Source organism: Desmodus rotundus, chromosome 2 (assembly GCF_022682495.2).
Source record: "Desmodus rotundus isolate HL8 chromosome 2, HLdesRot8A.1, whole genome shotgun sequence".
NCBI lineage: Eukaryota > Metazoa > Chordata > Mammalia > Chiroptera > Phyllostomidae > Desmodus > Desmodus rotundus.
Window position 1 is genome coordinate 100,059,754 of NC_071388.1, and position 19,422 is coordinate 100,079,175.

The 19,422-nt window shown below is 51.2% G+C and overlaps 1 protein-coding gene across 1 annotated transcript in view; it reads right to left on the reverse strand.

The window, feature by feature from the left end:
• Positions 1-5,479: 5,479 nt before the first annotated feature.
• SEMA5B (semaphorin 5B) overlaps positions 5,480-19,422 on the reverse strand; it is a 110,764-nt gene continuing 96,821 nt past the window's right edge. The window contains exons 9-22 of the mRNA XM_024578075.4: positions 17,877-18,012; positions 16,516-16,723; positions 16,196-16,403; positions 11,331-11,448; positions 11,021-11,202; positions 9,726-9,869; positions 9,365-9,512; positions 8,999-9,224; positions 8,627-8,845; positions 7,958-8,128; positions 7,705-7,854; positions 7,410-7,454; positions 6,762-6,967; positions 5,480-6,544 (exon numbers count right to left, since the gene is read on the reverse strand). Of these exons, the coding sequence (XP_024433843.1) occupies positions 6,386-6,544; positions 6,762-6,967; positions 7,410-7,454; positions 7,705-7,854; positions 7,958-8,128; positions 8,627-8,845; positions 8,999-9,224; positions 9,365-9,512; positions 9,726-9,869; positions 11,021-11,202; positions 11,331-11,448; positions 16,196-16,403; positions 16,516-16,723; positions 17,877-18,012 (2,320 nt within the window). The 3' untranslated portion in view covers positions 5,480-6,385. The remainder of the gene's footprint in view (positions 6,545-6,761; positions 6,968-7,409; positions 7,455-7,704; positions 7,855-7,957; positions 8,129-8,626; positions 8,846-8,998; positions 9,225-9,364; positions 9,513-9,725; positions 9,870-11,020; positions 11,203-11,330; positions 11,449-16,195; positions 16,404-16,515; positions 16,724-17,876; positions 18,013-19,422) is intronic.

Here is a 19,422-nt window from a genome sequence, read left to right on the forward strand (position 1 = left end):
TTTCTCCCTCTCTTCCCCTCTCTCTGAAAATACATAAATAAAATCTTTAAAAAAGAAGAAATGGAAATGGGCAATAGCTTTATGGGGGGAAATGGTCATGCGCACTAAATATTTAAAAATGAAAATTTAAACAATTGTGCTTAAAAACAACTATCAAATTGATAATAAGTACATGGACTGCCTGGGTTGAAAATCTGGCTCTCTTACTGACTGGTGGTGTGACTTTGGGTAATTAAATTTATTAAACCTCAGTTTTCTCATCTGTGAATTGGGCATGGTAATAGAGCCTTCTTTGGACTGAGGAAGGGATCAGTGCACAGCACCTGGTACAGTGCTTGGAGAGAATAGCGCTCACAGTGTTGGCTGTTAGGGACAATAATAACACAATGAGAGCACACTGCGGATGGGATGCATTCCCACATCAAGAGACCTGGGATAGAGGTTAAGAGCTCTCACTTCTGGAAATTTATCCTATGGACATAGTCAAAGATGTGGGTAAGAAGGTTCACAATAGGCCCTGCTGTTTGATTGGGGTGTCATGCAGTAACCAGCCAATTCCCGGGCAGGGCACATACGTAGGCTGTGGGTTTGTTCCCGGTCCAGGTGCGTACCAGGAGACAACCAATCGATGCTTCTCTCTCGCATCGATGTCTCTCTCCCTTTCTCTCTCTAAAAACAATGAAAAAAAAAGTGTCCTCGGTAAGGGTAAAAAATAATAACAATAATAATGAGGAAGAAGGTCCACAATAGTATTCTTTGGTAAAGAAAATTTTGACTCAAATGTGAATGGTTTAAATTATGGTAAATTAAGTAATAGAATGATACATTTATATAACAGTAGAATAAATTTAAGTAATAGAATAGGTGAATCTGTGTAATAGAAATAGGATTTATATAATACAATGTTTTAGGTCAGGAATTTTCCACCTTTATGCAGAGTTTTTCAAAATAAATCTTCCTCAGTGGTGTAAACAAATGAAATATATAAAACCTGAACTTCAAAATGTGAGGTTGTGGTTACCTGTGGAGCTCTACCAACAAGGCCCCGTCCGCCCTCCCTGACTCACCCCTAGGGCGGCCACTCAAGGGCTCTAAGACTCTCAGAATTTCTAACAGTGTGGGGAAATACTGACATAATGTTATATGCTAAAGTCAGCATAAAAACCATATACACAGTATGTTTTAATGTTATAAAATACTCTCAAACCCACACACAGCCACAGAAAAGACCGGGAAAAGAATGGTGGTTCTCTCCTGGTTGGATTTTAGGGCAGTTGTATTTTCTTTTTATAACTTTTTTTGTTTTTATTTTCCCGAAGTTCTTTAATGAACATGTACCACAGTTGTAATCAGGAGAGAAATCACTTAAAAGAAGTTTTTATTGTTTTCTTTCCCAATATTCACCCCAACAATTCAGCTGGCACCACAAGCTCAAAGGCTTGTCCCCTGGTGATGTTTTCTCACGGTGAAGAATTGTAATATATCTGTATCAGAAGTTATGCTTAAGACCAAATGCAATGTTTTAATTATTATGATTATATAAATATCATGGTTACACCAAGTGGCAAACAATGATTACATTCCCTTTTCTGTATGCTCTCTTTTTAAATACATTTAAAAAAATTTATTGATTGATTTTAGAGCGAGAGGAAGGGAGAAGGAAGGGGGAAAAGAGAGAGAGAGATGGAGAGTGAGAGAGAAAAACATCGATTTTGTTATTCCACTTATTTATGAATTCATTTGTTGATTCTCATATGTGCCCTGACCTGGGATTGAACCTGCAAACTTGGCATATGGGAACTATGCTCTAACCAACTGAACTACCCAGCCAGGGCATCCTGTATGCTCTTTTCTTTCTGATGTTAATAATTATCTTCTTTTTTTCTCTTTTTTTTTTTTTTGAGGAAGGATGCTGGGACAGAAGAAAGGAAACTGGAGTGTCTATCAAAGTTCTATTTCTTGAACTGGGTGATTGTTACAAAGGTATTTGTCCTATATTCACTAAGCTATACTTTTGTACTGATTCTCTATACTTTGTTTTATTCTTTAAAAAGTTTTAAAAAATAAACTATGCAACAAGAACCCCCCGAAATTCCTGTTTTCTTTTAATAGTTTTTTTTAATCCAAATTTGTCTTTCCACACACCTAACAGTTTTATGAAATAAATCTTCATGCAATTTTCCAGACAAACCTCCCAGACGGTCTGCTTGCTCCCGTCTTCCCCCCGGTGCAGGCTATCCTCCTAACCCGTATCATCGCCCGCCAGGCCCTGGTCTATCACCCACCGTTTCTCCTCACCCCCTTCCTGCATTAGATCCCCTTCTTTTGGATCCACATTTTGTTTATTCTTTTGGTTTTAGTGAAACAAGAGCACAGGCGACATACACTTTTAGAGACTGCGTGCCTGGAAATGTCTTTATTCTATTCTCGTATGACTCATAGTTTGGCTGGATATAAAATTCACAACCAAACATTATTTTCCAGAATTTTGAGTATAATTTCCATTGTATTCTAACTTTAAGTCTTGTTAGTAAGAGATTTATACCATCCCTATTCCTAATCACTTTTGTCTGTTGTTAGAATCTTCTCTTCAAAGATGATATTTTGAGACATCAGGTTTTGTGCATTGGGGTAAATCTTCCTCACCATGGTGTTAGATACTGATTGCGGCAAATTCTCCCATATTCTTTCTCTGCTAATTTCCTCCTTCACTTTTTAAAGAAAATTTCATGTATTGATTTAGAGAGAAAGAAGGGAGAGAAAGAGATTGATGTCTACTTACTTACGCATTCATTGGTTGATTCTTGCATATACTCTGCCCTGGGTTTGAACCCGCAACCTTGATGTATAGGGATGCTACTCTAACCAACTGAGCTGCCCAACCACGGCTCCTCCTCTGGTTTTCAATGGGCTATTAGACTTCCTAGATTAATCCTCTAATTTTCTTACCTTTTTTTCCCTATTTTCCATCTCTTTGACTTTTTGTTTGACCTTTTGTTCTGGGAAATTTCCTTTATCTTTAAATGCTTTTACTAATTTTTTTCTGCTGTCATATTTCTTTTTAATTTCGAAGGGCTTTAAGTTGTTCTTTGTATTGCATCCTGTATTATTTTATGAACACAGCAGCTTCACTTACTGTGAAGAACTATGGTGTCTTTGACATGCTCTCTATATACCATTTCCAATTTCATTGAGTTCCTCTTTATCTGTTTACTGTTTAGATCATCTTTCATGTTGGCACTTTTTCTGATGTTTGTGCCCATTGCTCTTTGTACTTGGGCACTGCTTGCTAATGAGTGTACTTAGCTGTGGGACTGTTGCATGGATGACTAGCCAGCTTATGTTTTCAGAGTCCATAGGCTTGATTTATTTCTTCAAAGAATCCTCTCCGAATCTCCTGCCCAGAGTAGGAGGGGGAGAAACCTGGGTGCCAGAGTCTTGGAGTTAGCTGGAAAAGGCAACTGCTGCATCCCATTGATAATCATACAGTTGCCAGCTATCCAAACAGGATACACCACACGCCCACCTCGGTGCCTGGTATCCCCAAGTCCAGGGCCTCTCTGGTTCAGTGTCTCAGGGGAACATATATATTGCCCCCTGTGGAGACAGAGGAATGGTGACCTGGCTGTAAAAGTTCAGAGTGAAGACAGGTTGAGGGTCTAGCTGAAGTCAACACACAAGATTTTTAATCAACCTCTCTCTTTTCATGCTCCCATCTTAACCTCACCTTTCCCAGTAACCTGGTTCCTCTAATTACTGATTCTTTCTGATGTTGCTTGGGTGCTTAGGTTTGACCTACATCCACGCCACTAGATAATTGTAGTTCCTCCATCTGCTTTCTGTCTTAATGTGTTATGATTTGGGATTACACAGACATTCTAGTTTTATTGAAAAGAGTGACAGAGCTATTGTTCTCTTTGCTTTTGGAGTGTTGTTGAGAGAAGGGGGAAGAAATGTCTTTACCCCACCATTTAAATCCCTAAGTCTCTGTCTTGGTTTTTAATATAACTGATTATATGTTTTGGTTTCCTGTATCCTCTAAATTTTCTGCAATAAACATGTATTATTTTAATAAGAAGAAAGGACACACGCAGTTACTGAAGGCCTGGGACACCCAACCCTGCATCTTCCTCCATCTCTTGCTGAGCTACCTGGGCCCATGAAGCCCCTTTATCTCTCATACCTCAGCTTCCTGACACCATGCAGCCACCTGTGTGGCCTCAAGCACCTGCCAGAAAGTACCACACCCTCCTTGTCAAGAAACACATTCCTAGCTTCCTCACCTCTGAGCCAGGGATGGTTGTGGAATAGCCTTTGCCAACCACGCAAGCTACTTTGCATGGTGTGGATCTCTTTGTGCATTCCGAATGGTCATGTCTCCAAAACCACAAGAGTTTTTATAAAAAGACAAGTGTGTGTGTTGCTGTGGCACCCATGAATTTTTTCCCACTGATGCTATTCCAGTCAATGGGGGTAGGCATTACCTGGGACTTTTCCATGACTACTTCCTACAAACGTATCTAGTCCCTCCACTTGGACATACATGAGTGGCCCTTGGGAAGTAGGCACACTGGGCCCTCAAACACTCTTGAACTCTACTGGCTCTACCAGGTCCAAGGGAATACAAGACCCCAAGATCTAACACACACACCCAGGCCCCCACAAGTTCTGGAGTCATGGAACTAACAGGAACCCAGTGAGAAATCCCAAAGCTGCAGAAATACTCTGTGTCCCCTGAGCTCTCTGACTGAGCTCCTCCCGGCCTGAGGACACTGCTATTTCAGTTGTCCCAGTAAGCACAGGGGTTCCAGAGCCTGGGGTCCAACAAAATACTCTTTTTTTCCTCCTCTGCCACTAGGATCACAGCCTGACCAACAAGTAGATTTTGCTTAGAATCCTATGAGAACTGATCCAACCTATTGAGTCAGGAAATTGCTCTCTAAAGTCAACATGTCCATCACTCTCATCCAAAACAATAGCACTAATTTGGTGGGCTGAGCCTTTGAGGTGATTTTTATTTAATCCAGCAAAAACTGCATGGGGCTTCCTCCACCTCACAGGTTTACTCATTTCTTGACAATTTTGGTTTTATTAAACTCAGCATTGTAAAAACCCCATGAAATAAGCCTCACCAATACTCCCCTGCTGGACTCATACATTTCCACTCTGGAACTGTTGCTTGGAAGAGCTGCTAAGAGAACGGACAGTAACCTTCCCTGTCGTGTTGCCTTTGGCACACCTTGCATTGCCACTTGTGGGTTTGTTTGTCCCTAATCTCTCTTCCAAAAACAGTTTAGGGCAATGCGTGTATTTGTATTCGCAAACGGAAAGATACCCTCTATTGAAGTCAAACTCTGCTTGGGTCGTTTCCGTCCCCTGAGAAGACCATCTGCCACCCCAGTGCGTTACTCTGACTAGACCGTGTCAAGAGGAGCCCACGTGCATATGCATGAAGACAAAGTTCCATTTGGAGACTGGATATCATCTTTAATTAACAATGCCACAGCCCAACACCTTTTTGTTGCTGTAGCAGGTCGTGATTGTGTGTGTGTATTCCTAAACAGGTGAGGGGCCAGCAGAGGCTCCCCAGCAGGTGTCAGCCAACAGCTCTTTTGAGCAGCAACTGGAAGACAGTCTCCATAGCGGCACGGAGGCCTGGCTCCTGCCTCCTTTTCTCCTGGTCCATCTTTCGCGCATTCTGAGGGCAAGGCTGAGGTGTATACCAGCCCAGATCGAAAGGCTTCTCGGCAAAGATGAGTCTTCAGTCCTCAGCTCTCACTGCCTCTCACCAGAGGTATGTCCCTGGGCAAAGTACACACTGCTAGGCGCAGGTAGACAACCTGGGCCAGCCTTGGTCCTCTGTCACATTGGGGCAGCACCAGGATGGCTCAGCCCTGGGCAGAGAGGCCAGAGCTTCTGGGGCCATTTGATGAATTCCTTTCAGAAAGAATCAGGATGTAGCTCAGGGCCTTCCCAGGGCCAGCCAGAGAGGGGCAGACTCAGCCCATGATGGCCACACATCTGTCATTTCCAACCCAAACCTAAGAGCCTGCCCTCCTGCCATCGCCACTCTCCAACTCCTCACATGCCCAGGAGGTCCACAACCAGACACAGCAGGAGAGGTCAGCTCGTGGTGAGTCCAAAGGAGGCCGTGATAGACCTGGGCTGAGCTGGAACTGCAGCCATGTGCCAGCCTGAAGCCAGCCCTCTCTCCCATGGTCACTGCCAGTCAGCACTCTCTGAAGCCAGATGGAACCCGGGCAAGGCAAGGCAGCAAGTTCTTGGCCTAGTGCAGGAAGAGAAAACCAAACTGGCCCCACGGTCCCATTTCCAGCTACTCTGTGCCTTAGGAAGGCAAGGAGCCCAAGTCCCCAGGGCAGTGGTATCAGCTGTTGGGGAAGCACCGTTGTCCGGGTGAGGCCTCTGGCCGGAGGCTGTGTTTGTTCAGCGGGCTGGGGTAGTAGGTGGTTGTGTACACATTGGTCTGCTGCAACGGGTAGAAGCTGACTTTGTCATCAGGGATCAGGTTATTCTTGTTCAGGGTCTGTGGGAGAAGGAAGAGACAAAAGAAGGGGTGAAGGGACGGATGAGGAAAGGGGACAGCCAGGTCAAGGAGATCAGGGGCCAGCGAACAAAAGGACACACTATTCTGTTCACAACACCTCTGCTCCCTCCCAAGTGCCCAGCCCAGCATGCCCACCTTAGGGCCAGAACCATTGCACCCGTCACCCCGTCCTCTGCTTCTACAGGCGGGTTCCCACCTTGAACTCCATGGGTGTGTACTTCTCATTCTTTGGGGTGCCCCCACCCTTGTAGTGCAGGTGGTTGGGGGTGGCAGGGTGGACGAGTGTGGACTCCTGGGACTGGCGCTGGCAGTGCTGGCAGGACAGGTACACTGCCAAGGCCAGCAGTCCAGAGCCCAGGAAGCAGGAGACACCGGTGGCTACCAGGTGGATGAGACCGAACCCTGGGGGTGGGGGGTAGAGAGGTAAGTGATAAGGGAAGGGCCGCTGTGCAGAGGAGAGCCTCCCAGCTGCCTCCCAACAGGAGGCTCAGAGGCATAAAGAGTTTTGAGGCCAGAGCCAATGGAAACAGCAGGCTGGGCAGCCCTCACCAAGGGGCCTCTGTCACAGGACCACCTATGGCTTGTGTCAGAGGCAAGCGGAGGATGTGGACTGGGTGACTCGTCTCGAATACTTTTCTTGATGACTGCCTCCTAGTTGGGGGGCATGGATGAAATGGCCCAGAACCCCCTCCACATGGTCTAAAGCAGCGGGAACCTCCACAAGGTTTGTCTGTCTGGAGTGGGAGGTGGAGAGGTTCCAGATTTCAAAGCAAGGTGGGTCTCCTCCTTGAAGAGGAGGGGTAGAAGGACAGTGTCATAAGTGGGGAGGGCAGGTTCCTTTTACCTGCACAGCCGGTGGCCTCCTCCACACTGGAGGCAGGCAGGATCACTGCAGGAAGAGAAGCAGAGTGGGTGTTGGGGCAGGGAGCAGATGAGAGGGGTCCCTCTGGGGCTCGGTGTGTCTCTGGGAGGAGGAACCCTGGGTCAGCCCTGAGCTGTGGGATAGACCTGGGGGATGTGTGCCTCCCACCCTGATGTGCCATCCTGCACCCCACCCCACGATATATGCTTCAGAAGGGGAAGGAAGTTGGGGACTCAGTGGGAAGCACTGGGCTGAAGGTTGTGGTTGGAAGACCTACCGGGAATCTCATTGTAAGGGCAGGGGCGGCTCTGGCTGCTGTTCCCAGCACAGCTGCTGGGCCCCGGGACCAGATCCTCACAGTGCCGGCTGCGGGTCTGGACTCCATCCTCAGTGCATGCACTCCACTCAGACCACGGTGACCAGCCTTCTGTGGGTTGTGGGTTGGGACGAGGTTAACTGCCCCAGCGCCCTCTGGTGAGGATTGGTGGGCTCCATGGTGCTTCCCAGCCCAGGCCAGATGTACTTAGTACCTGGGCAGGCCTGCGTGGCACACAGTGCCTCCTCTGTGTGCAGCCCCAGACAGATGTCCTCGCCTGGGGAGGGCGCAGGGCTGGGGCAGGAACGTGTGCGGTGATGATGGCCGCCGCCGCAGGAGGCTGAGCATGCGGACCAGGAGGTCCAGCAGGACCAGGCACCTCGCACTACAAGTGGACAGGGAGGGTGTGAAGGGGGCTACAGGTACTAGAAGGACCCTAGACAGTCTTCTACCCCATGCTGGGCAAGGCCATTTCTGCCCTGGGCCACACAGACCTCAACATCTGCCCCACCCCCACTCACAGAGCTCACAGTTAGGAATAGGCCTTTCCCTGTCAGGGGTGGCAGGGAGAAATGGAGGCTGCAGAGGAGGCATCAAAAACCAACTCAAAACAAGCTCCGTATCAGGCTAGCCCACTTGAGGAGAGAAAAAAGTGATAGGAAGATGAGGAAAAGCTCTGCTCTACAGGAGCAGCTGCTGAGTCCATGTTCAGGGCAAGAAATTGTTCTGGGGCCCTTTGTATCGAGCTGGCAGGAAGAAGAGGTCACCTGAGCATGAGGTATGGCCCGGGTAGGGCTAGGAGTCTCCCAGATGGGGGTTCCCTGCGGAGAGGTTTCCCTAGGCGGGGGTTTACCTGAACCAAGATTAATTAGCACAGCGTTACCTGGACAAGCCTGGGGGTTGCAGTCCTGATACTCAGTGGCATCGCCCACACAGGGCAGGCCCCCGTTGCGGGGCTCGGGGTTCGTGCACGTCCTCTTGCGGACGTGGAAGCCCAGCTCACAGTCTCGGGAGCATGGCGACCATGGGCCCCAGGCGGCCCAGCCCCCGCTCACCGTGTGCTGGGCGGTGCCCCCACTGCGCAGGAGATCCTCCACCAGGGCTGCGGGTGGAAAGACTGGCCTCAGCAACAAGAGCTTCTCCAAACGGTGCATTCTGCCCACCCCGAGCTCCTGCGCCCAGCCACCCCGTCCGCGCCCCCGCCCCCGCCCCATCGCTCTGGACCTGGGAAGAAGGGTGGCCTGTGGGGTTGTACCGTCTGTGTCACAGGTTCCCGAGCTGTCTGCTGGGCAGGTTCGGGTCTCGGTCCTCCTCCTGCCAAACTGCAGGCCGTGGGGGTCGGGCAGGGGTGCGCGGCAAGTGAAGCGAAATCTCTGCTCCTGCCGCGCCCCGCCCTGAGTCACGTTCACTGGCAGCCACGGTGTCCACGGCGTGTTGCGCCGCACTTCGGGGCAGCCCTCGGGGTTGCAAGTCTTGAATTCCTTGGGGATGGGAGCCGGGGTTGGTTCATAGCCTGCAGCTCCCAGACCTGCCCTGAGGTCTCCCGGGCCCGCCCTCCGGCTGGCTACAGGTCTCGAGTCCTGGTCCTGCCTGCGCCCCCTGGTCCGGCCCTGGCCCTCACCACGCTGCAGCCTGGGCAGGAGTTGCCGTTCTCGCAGGCCCGACGCCGCGATTGCACGCCGCCCCCACAGTTGCTGCTGCATCTACTCCAGGAGCCCCAGGATGCCCAGAAGATGGGTACCGGGCAAGGCGTGTTTTCGTTACAGAACCTGAGGGGTATGAAAGAGGGGGTCATCACTCTAGGGAGCAGGCACCCCCTTCCCTAATAAGAGAGTAAGAGGTTGCTGGAAGTGCAAACTGGGAAGGACTCGAGTCCACTGGATCACCGGAGAGCTCCCCCTGCCCGCGCCCCGCCCCCCAAACTCTGGGACTTCAGGGCTAGCTTCTAGGTCTCAGAAAGCCCCAGCCACAGCCTAGCTCACCGCTCCTCCCGGCTCTTGCCCACACAGATGCGGCCTCCGTGGCGCGGAGCAGGGTTGCTGCAACTTCGCTGGCGGACCTGGAACCCTATCCCACAGGTTGTGCTGCACGGGGCCCACGACGACCACATGGTCCATGCCCCATTCCTGGCGGGGTGGGAGGGGACAGAGACAGATGACCTCTGAGCCCTACTTCTCTGATGTAATCTACATCTGAGCAGGTGGGTTTTGCTGTGGTCAGCAAGTGCCAGATGGTAACAGAAAATATCAGCTCCTAACCAGGCCTTCTCAGGCAAACTCACTCATTCATTCATTCATTCCTCGAACATCCTTAAACATCAAAGCTCCTTAAGAGCTTTCTTGCATATATCAGGCTGTGCTCAGGGCTAAGGGTAGAGAGATAGGACACAGCCTCTACTCACGAGGGCAAAAGGATGCATTCTCTAGGGAAGGCCCCAATTTGCCTTTCCAATCTACAACCTTTGTTTCAGTCTTCTTGGCTGGCCAACCCCTGCTCTCAAATGCATGCGCCCTGCCCTGTTCTACCTGCCACTGCACCTGCTTTGCTCCAACCTCATACACCACTCACTCCTGTCTGCTGAGAGTCTAATTTTCAAATTTTGACTCTGCCACTGACTGGTTGTAGAAGCCTGGGCAAGTCACTAAAAGCTTCTGTGGGCCTCATCACACTCTCATCTTCAAAGTAAGGGTAATGATTGTATTCCTACCACCATGAGGTTGTGACAGTTAATAAATGTATGCAGAGTGAAGTTATTTTAAGAGTGTCCAGAATCGTGGGCTAGTTGTTAAAACCCCTTTATGGAGTCCCCAGGTACTAGGCAGTATGCACGCACTCCATCATCTCCTGTAGCCCTCTCAACAACTCTTGGGGTGGGGAGTGAAGCTCCAGGAAGCTCAAGAGATTAGGTGGCTTGGTCAAGGCCACACCTCCAGACAGTGGCAACCCAGGGTTGGCATTAGGTCTGCCTGCCTTACCATGCCATGCTATCCCTGTGTTTGGGATGGTAAGGCTTATTAAGGCCAGGTCTGTGCGGGGTGACTCCCATGTCTGCCCAGCCCTCCTCTTCGTACGATATCAAGAGCCCCCACAAGGCAGAACTTCTCTCCCGCCAGAGGGGAAACTCCCTCGGGGCTCGTTTCCTGCCTCAGACTTTAGCTACCATCCGGTCCCTTGCGAACCCCCGAGGTGGTTTCCGCCCATTGGTGCAAACACCTGGCTGGGGATGCCCTACTCCGGTGTAAGATAGCAGCCAAGCAAGCCCTGTGCCCCCACATACCGAGAGCAGTTGGCGATGTGGATGGCTGGCCCCACGCAGTCTCGGCCCCCACAACGAGGCTGGGGGGTGTCACAGGCTCGGGCCTGACACAAGCAAGAGCCTGAGTTGTCTCCATCTAAGTGCTCACACGGTTGCCACGTTGACCACGGGCCGAAGCCCCCATCCCGAGTCATATTCCGCACCTGCAGACACACATCAGAGGTGAGATCCAGTCACACAAGGCACAGGTCCTAGGACATGTGGGGATTCTGACAGGGAGTCACAATCTGAATTGGGCAAAAGTCCGGGGGGGTCACGGAGGGGTTCTCACAGGACACGCTGTGATGTTCTGGGCCCAGAGGCTCATGTTGGAGCTGTCCTCGAGTGTGCTGCAACGTTGCTGCTTCCTGTCCCAGCCGCAGTACGGGTCCCGGGCCCCCAGGCATGCCCTGACAGACAGAGATCCCGAGACTCAGGCCCGCTGGTCTCCCAGCCTCACCTGCATCCCAAGAACACACCTGGCCACTCCCCTCTGGGCACCCCTTTCCATCCAGTTGCTCTCCACAACAGTAAGTTCACTGGACACTTTACCGTGTGCCAGGCATCACTGTAAGTGCATTAAATGCATGAAAGAATTTATACAACAACAAATAAGGGAGGTATTGTTATCATCCCCATGGAGTCTGCAGTGGGACTTTCCACCGGCCAAAGGGGCCAGGGAGGTCAAGGGCTAAAGAGATACTCAAAAGAGTCAGGGGTTGGCCCTTTGGGTGTCTCCAGAATGGAATCCTCCTTTTCCCTTGAGGCTTCAGGGAGAGTCACCTGTCAGGTGAGTTCTTTATTTTTAGTGAGTTCAATAAACCACATAACCAGATGAGGGAAAAGAGGTTTTATGAGAAACTTTATGGAGAAGAGGGTGGGGCTCCCCCTTGTCATCAGTGGAGGTCAAAGAAGACAATGCTGTCCCTTGTTCCAGCAACCCATGACCTTCTATAAGGGAGGCCATGCTTGGGGGTTCAGTAGGTGAGGGCCTCGCTGGACCCCAGTAAGCATACTCTGGCCCACCCGGGAATCCAGAATATTCTTTTGTTGCTCAAGAATCTGTTTCCACTTTATTCACTCAAGCACAATTTATGTACATTGTACAGTGTAAGTGTGCTCATATTTTCATCTCGGATCGGTGGTTTGATTTGGGGGTATTTGATCAGCAGAATGCATCCAACTAGACATCGTGGGGCTAAATACAACACATGTGTAAACACAGTCCCAGCTATCTGTGGTCTTGAGATTCTGCTCACTTGCTGACGTTTGGACCAAATTGGTTGCTAGCAAAATCCAACCAGTCAGAATTCAGTAGAGCCCACTCCTCAGTGTGTTTTCCCCAGCTCTCAGAAAGGGGTACAAACTCTAGAGGCAGCTGATATTGCACTTTATAAGCAACATACATTAAATTTTTTTAAAAGGGGAAAAGAGAAGTAGCCATGACCAGTGATTATTAATAATAATAAACAAAATGTTACGTATCAAAGACAAATGTCGGCCAGTAGAGAAAATAAGTTAGAGCAGAGAATTGAGTTAGCTTACATGGATAAAAGCAGAAGATTTGGGAGGAATGCAATTTGCCTCATGCCATTTCTTTCATCTCGGGCCCAGCCAGTTCTAGAACAGTGGTTCCCAGTCTTGACTGCAAAGCAGAATCTCCTGGGGGATCTTTTAAAAAGCTTAAGCAAACAAAACAAAAACCCCGAGTTTCTCTGGGCCTTTGGACCAGACTAGGCCAGGCACTGGAATCTTCCAAGTGCTCCCCAGGTGATTCTAATGAATAGCATGGCTGAGAACTGCTGTTTCAGGGCCACTTTTGCCAACGTTCCAAAGCCAAGACATAAAGTGCCTTGTCTCTCCAACCCATAAGAGAATAAGAAAAGAGTGAGGAACCTCAGAGTAGATGCTAGCCCCAACCCCCTCTCCCCCCACCCCTTAATCAGGCTCCCTCAACCTCTCAGCCTCTCCTGTTCCCAGGACCCTCCTGTCCTGCCCTGCCCCTGGCCCTGGCTGCCTGAGGGGGCCTGCAGGGCTGCCCTGGGGCTAGTGCCTGAGCTCTCTTGTCTGCATTTGCTGCTATTGCCAAATGCCAACTCCAAAGCCACTGCAAAGCTCACAGAGCAGGGAACGTTCTTAAGAAAATCAAAGCTCCAAGCAGAGAAGAGTTAAAATGTGTCTCTGACTGTAGCATTGGGTGGCAGTTTAGGGTTTCTTTCCTAGGAGCAGCCATCAGACCAATAGTGTATCCCCATGTCTTTTTCACTGCAGTGTCTCAAGCAGCCATTACAGAAGGGAACAGGTTCATTCCACAGGCTCCGAGGCAGGACAGAGATGGATGGCCGCAGCCGCAAGCAGGTGGTTTCCAGCAGCAGGCCCCAAGTCTCCAAATGGGAGCTGTCCAGGGTAGAATGGTGTCCCAGGAGCCTGGGAGCGGCTGGCTGTTCTTTAAGATGGCAGCAGAGGTGGGCCAAGGCCCCCTGGCAGGGATGGAGGTGAGGAGGAGACACTGTGAGCCTCCCTCCTGGGGGAGCTGGGGTAGAGGCCGCCCCCTCCAGTGCAGCCTGAACGGCATGCTGGACGGAGGGAAGGGGTGGTTCATGCACAAAACACCTGCTGTGCAGAGCCGAGTTCGTTCCCTCTGCTCCTCCTCCTTTGAGCCCTGGCCTCTCTCTGGCCAGCCTAGGGTTCTGGTTGTGCCCCATGGAACTGAGAGTTGCCCGAGTTAAAGGAGGCGGCTGGGCACGGATTCTGGGCAGAGGAGGGGACCTACAGGGGCTCTGCTTACGCACCCCCATCCTCCTGCCAGCTTTGGGAGGCAGGAGGGAAAAAAACGTGAAACATCTGTCCTGGGAAACACCCTGCGACAACCCAGCCCGTGACATGAAAGCTCTGACACATCTCGCGTTGTGTGACAGGCAGTCGGCTTCCAGGCTCTGGAGCGTGCAGCGTGGTGGCTGCGCGGGTTTACTCTGGTCATTTTATTAACTTTGCAATAACGAGGCTTTGCATTTTACATTTTTACATCCACCTATAGCTTTATGGCAGGGTTTTACTGTGCACATAAATGACTCTTATCCCAAACTCAGGAAGCCAAACAGGATGAAAGTTTTAGATTCCCAACTGACCTCTTTCTAACTGCTGTTCCACCTGGCCATGCTATGCAGCCCGCCTCTCCCCGCTGCGCAGCACCTTGTGAGTGGGGACGTGTCCTGGCAGCATCTTTCTTCCTCTTGCTCCACTGCTCCCATGGCTTCTTGCTCCCATGGCTTCATATCTGACTAGAGCCACATTAGCCCATGCTGGCTGCCCAGCTGCCCCACGACGGTGCTGTCTGATTGATTTTTGTAAAACACTCATTCACGCTGCCTGTCACTCACTCCCCTGCTCAAAGACCATTTCAGTGCCCACAGCCACAGGATTCAAATTGAAATCCTCCCTTGGCATTCCTAGCTGGCCTCAGTCCACTTTCCAGTCCCATTCCTCACTCCTCTCCTGCACCAACCTCCTTTCAGGACAAACCAAGAAGAATCAACCTTGTGTGGAAGGCCACTTTATGCCTTGGGCTGGGTGTGGCCTCCTGGTGGAATATAAAAATACTGGGACACTGAGTTTACCTTCAAGGATGTACAACCTCTCAAAGAATAAGGCATGTGTGAAAAGTTTGCTAACAACACAAGAGTCAATGAACACAAGCTGTGGGGGAAATGTCACCAGCAGGTAGCCTGTGACTCATTGCCAAGCAGTGCTGTCTGTGGTGAAGGTCGTAGACTGTAGACTCCTGAGAGCCCAGGAGGCCCCTAACTGAATTTCTGGAGATCATAAAGGAATAAGGACACTAGCTACCACTTATGATTCACTGGATAGGTGCTTCATGAATATTATTCCCAATTCTTACAAGAACTTGGCCAAAATTTAGTATCATTTGCTCCATCGCTCTCCCCCCGCCATTGTTTTCCTGATGAAAAGCTGAAGCTCAAAAGGTTAAGTATGGAGCTGAGATGGAACCCAGGTGCGCCCAGTTCCAGCATCTGAGGCCCTCCCACTACCTCCCCATCTTTTCCCCTGTGTCGGACACAAGCTGAGGTTTCTCGCCCCAACCACACATTCAGAGGTCTGGGGAAAATGATAGTTTTCTAGGCTTATTCCATCTTGCCTAGCTCCTCTCTCAGCCCCGCAGAGGGCTCTGAGCACAGTAGGGCTAAGCAAATGTTCTGTGGTTTGTTGATGGAGTCATGTGTTGGGGTTGAGGGGAGCTTCAGTGTCTGCCCACTGCCCTGTCCACCCCCTGGCCCCCACATCGGGACTATCCAGATTCTTCCCCTGCCCCCCAGGCCTCTGCCTGGCTCCCAGCACTCTCCACTGGGGTTGGAGGCAAATACCTGGCAGCAGAAAATTCGTTTGTCTCCCAAATCTCAAGGACAGATGGGCACAGCCGGAAGGTCTCTGTGTTGTGAAGGCCACAGGTGCCCATGTGGGCTGTGGCTATGCCAGCTAAAGGCAACTTTTGATTAGCTTAAAGTGGGAGGGTGCAGTTGGGGGAGGCTCACAGGGTCGGACTCTGAGTTGGGTCTCCATTCGGCTGTGGGATAAGCTTTTGTTTCCCCCTTAAATGCCAGTGTCACTGTTGCCAAATTTGTGAATCCGCTTGAAGCCAAGGTATAGAGGACTGACCGCGGAAGCAGTTGGGAGGGGTATGCAGTGTCCGCATGGTTCCTGACCTCCACCCCACCCAAGCAAGGCCGCCATGCCTCTTCTAAGGAAGCAAGAGGAGCAAAAATGGGGGTGGGGTGGTGACTCAAAGCATCGCCTGCAATCTGCTCCCACCTTTCCGAAACAAGTGCTGTGGTTTCAGAGATAAAGAACGTTCTCTGAACAGTAGGGGTTGAGAAGAAGTCGAGTGGGTGATAAGTGTGGGCTGACAGCAGGGATAGCAACCACCAACCCACCTGCAGGCAGCGACAAATGGTTTATACCGATTATCTGACATGTTATGAGGAGGAAACCAAGGTCCAGAGAGGGTAAGTGACTGACTGTCCAAAGGCACGTCGCTGGAGACTGTGCCAAGATGCTACCCCAGGTCCAACAGATTCCAAAGCTACTCCTCCTAAGCGCAATTGGCAGGGACGGGGGAGGCCCACCCCCAGCACCGCTTACCCCTGGTTGCGGTAGGAGGCGCACCTCTCCAGCGGGATGCGCAGCACCCTGTCGCTCAGCCCCACAAAGAGCGCGCGGGCGCTGTGCAGGATTCGCATGCTGAGCAGTGGCTCACGGCGCCCGGGGGGCAACACGTGAAGCTCTTCCAGGTAGCAGCCACGGAGGCTGCGGCTCCTCGTGGACAGTGCCTTCAGGATCGTGCCAGACTCTGGAAGGGTCAAATGAAGGTGGCCTTAAAGGCACAGAAGAAACCTCAGGGCCCTAGCCCTGGCTCCTCAACCTCCTCCCACTCTGAGCCCAGATCCGGCGGTCGGGCTCACCCGTGCCGATGTAGAGCACATGGTAGAGCGTGTCTTGGGCCTGCACAAGGTCCACCACGAGGTGTGAGAAGCGCACACTGTCCTGGGTGACACAGGGCTCGGGAGTCACCGGCTGCACGGCCTCGCTCATCAGGAACAGGCGCTGTGCGTCCTGCAGGCTGCGCTCCGTCAGGTTCTCGTTGGGGCCCACCTCAGACAGGGTGCCACACTGCGTGGGGAGGCGGGTCACAGGTGCCCAGCCGCTGGGGCTGCCCAAATCCCTTATCTCCCTCCTTCCTTATTGTAACCCAGGTGGTTACTGGCAGACTTTGATTCTTCCATCCCCCCATCCCCCCAATATTCCCACTGAGTCCCATGCACCCTCTTCCAGTGACAGATGCCTCTTCGTTGGGAAATAAGGGAAACTGGGGCTGGGAAGATGGGGGCAGGCAGGACCTGCCAGGGCTGGGGAAGAACAGGGGGAGATACAAAGGGGACTGGATTATCTAAACACGGATCATTTGAATGTGGATGACAAGTGTCCTGTGATCATATACTGTTGCTGTAGATCCCCCCCCCGCCATGTTGTGCCAAGCCCTGCCTTCCCTCTTCCATGTCCCTACCTGTTCAAGTTGTTATGCCTTTCAAACCAAAACTGGATGGCAACTACCATTTATTGAGCACCTACTGCATTCCAGGCACCAGGCCAGGTGTGCATCGACCCTCACACATATCTATGAGTTATTGGAATCATCTCTACATGCCAAATAAAGAAAAGGTGGCTCAAGGAGGCTGAGTGACTTGCCCAAGGTCGCACACAGAGAGAGGGCCAGATCTGGGTTAGCGTTACCGGACTGCAGTTCTTTCCCTGCTCCATTCTGGCCCTGGGCAGGAAGTTGCATGGATGTGAAAGTAGCTTATGCGCCATGGCTCTTTCCCCTTCTCTATCACCGTGCTGACGGTGCTCCTACTTTCCAGGGCACCCAGCGCCCTCACCACTCCAGGCGATCAGAGGTCCTCTGAGCATTCGACTCATGCTGTAGACTGCAAGCAGACTCCAGCTAAAACCCCCAAATTCTAGCCACACAGCTCATGTGTGCTGTCCTGATCCCCTCTACTGAGCACAGCTGAGGTCTCACCCCACTACCTCCCTGGAGGTAGGGTTACATTTGCAGATGGCTCAGAGCACGTTTCCTTGCTCTGTGTCCCACCCCGTCTACCATTCTCATTCCACAGTCTTAGAGGTTACCACCCTCTTAGGGACCATCGTAGACCCCTCAGATGGGTGCAGACCAGCAGGGACAGATTCGGGAATCAGCTTGTAGCTGGTAGTCCGGTGAAAGGCAGTGTGCACCAAGAGGGAAAGAGAGGAGAAGTCGTACCTGGAAATTAGGGATGGGGTTGGCGATGGGGAGCCAGGCAGCTCTGGGGTTCTCCTGGTATCGAAACGGGCCATTGAAAGCCTGGGAGATGGCACTGAGGTTGAAGGCGCAGACGGCAGAAGCGGCAATGCTGTTTCTGAAAGGCGAGAGATGGCAGGATGCTGCGCTGCCCCCCACCCCTGCCATAGACCTGGGCACGCTCCCTAAACCCCACAGCCTGCTCTCAGGGCACCTCCTGGCACAGTTCCAAGGCTGATTAAACACCTATGAGGGAGGAAGCACAGCCCTCCTGCTCTGGGAGCCCTCTGGGAGAGAAAGACCCACTGGTGAGAGGCACTGGTGGCTTCCTCTGTGCTACTTTCTCACCCCTTCCCGTCTCCTGTGGGAGGGTCAAATAAAGACAGTGCTTTCGAACATTTCACCCACGGCCACTGTAGGAAATGTATTTTGGATTACAACCCAGTACAGCACGCACATATGTACACACACACACATCTGCAATGAATTTTTATGAAACAATAATTACCCTTATTAAATACATGATACTCTGATATTTCTATTGGTTTATTCTGTATTCTTTATTTTATTATTTTTTTAAAAAAACGTGGGTTCCCAAACCATGGTACACTGCAGACCACAGCGCCCTGAGACAGGTGGCCTCTAAGACCCCCTTTCAGTCACAGTCCGAGTTCCCATGAGTCCGACGTGAACGGTTCAGAGACGATACCGCTGTACCACATGTGTCCAGTTCTGTTCTCTGCATCTCGTCCCTCTCCCAAATGTGTCCATTCCCGCCGCTCTTGGCCCTGCTGTCTCCCCTGGCTGTTGCCCTGTCCTCCTGGCCGGCCTCCCTGAGGCCTGCCTCATCTCCTCTAATCCATTCTCCACACAGCGGCCAGAGGTGTGTTTCGAAACACACCTCCAAGCCAGTCTCTGGCTTGCTTCAAGCCCTTCTATAACTTACTGCTCTTAGGATAAAGATCAAAACCTGTAAAGCAGTCTACAAGGCCTGCAGGGCATAATCCTCCCAATCCCAGCCCTTCCACGTCCTCTCCTGCCTTTCTCCTCCTCGCCCTCCAGGCTCCTGCTACACTGCTCTGGCTCTGTTCCTCAAACATTTCTTCCTACCCAAAAGCTTTGCAGCTGTTGCTTCCTTGGGCTAGACTGCTCCTCTCCCCAAGTTAACTCTTATTCATCCTTGTGGATGTCACTTCCTACAGGAAGTCTTCCCAGATCACCACCCCTCCATACCTTTAGAAGTTTTCCTGTGCACTGCCCTTTCCCTTTGTAGCATTTATCACAATTAAAATTGTATAATAACCACCCTCTGTAGAATGTAAGCTCCTTAAGGGCAGAGACAGGTCTGCTCTGGCTCCCTGGTATCCCACCCTCTACCTCCAACCTACCCAAGAAGCACGTGGCATGGAGAAGGCGCACAAAGCAAACTATTTACAGTCTACACTAATGTCATCATTTCTCCTTGATGCCGCTCTAGTGGCTCCTGCCCTTTGCTCACCTTCTGGTGCTGATTGCCAGGCTGGTCATT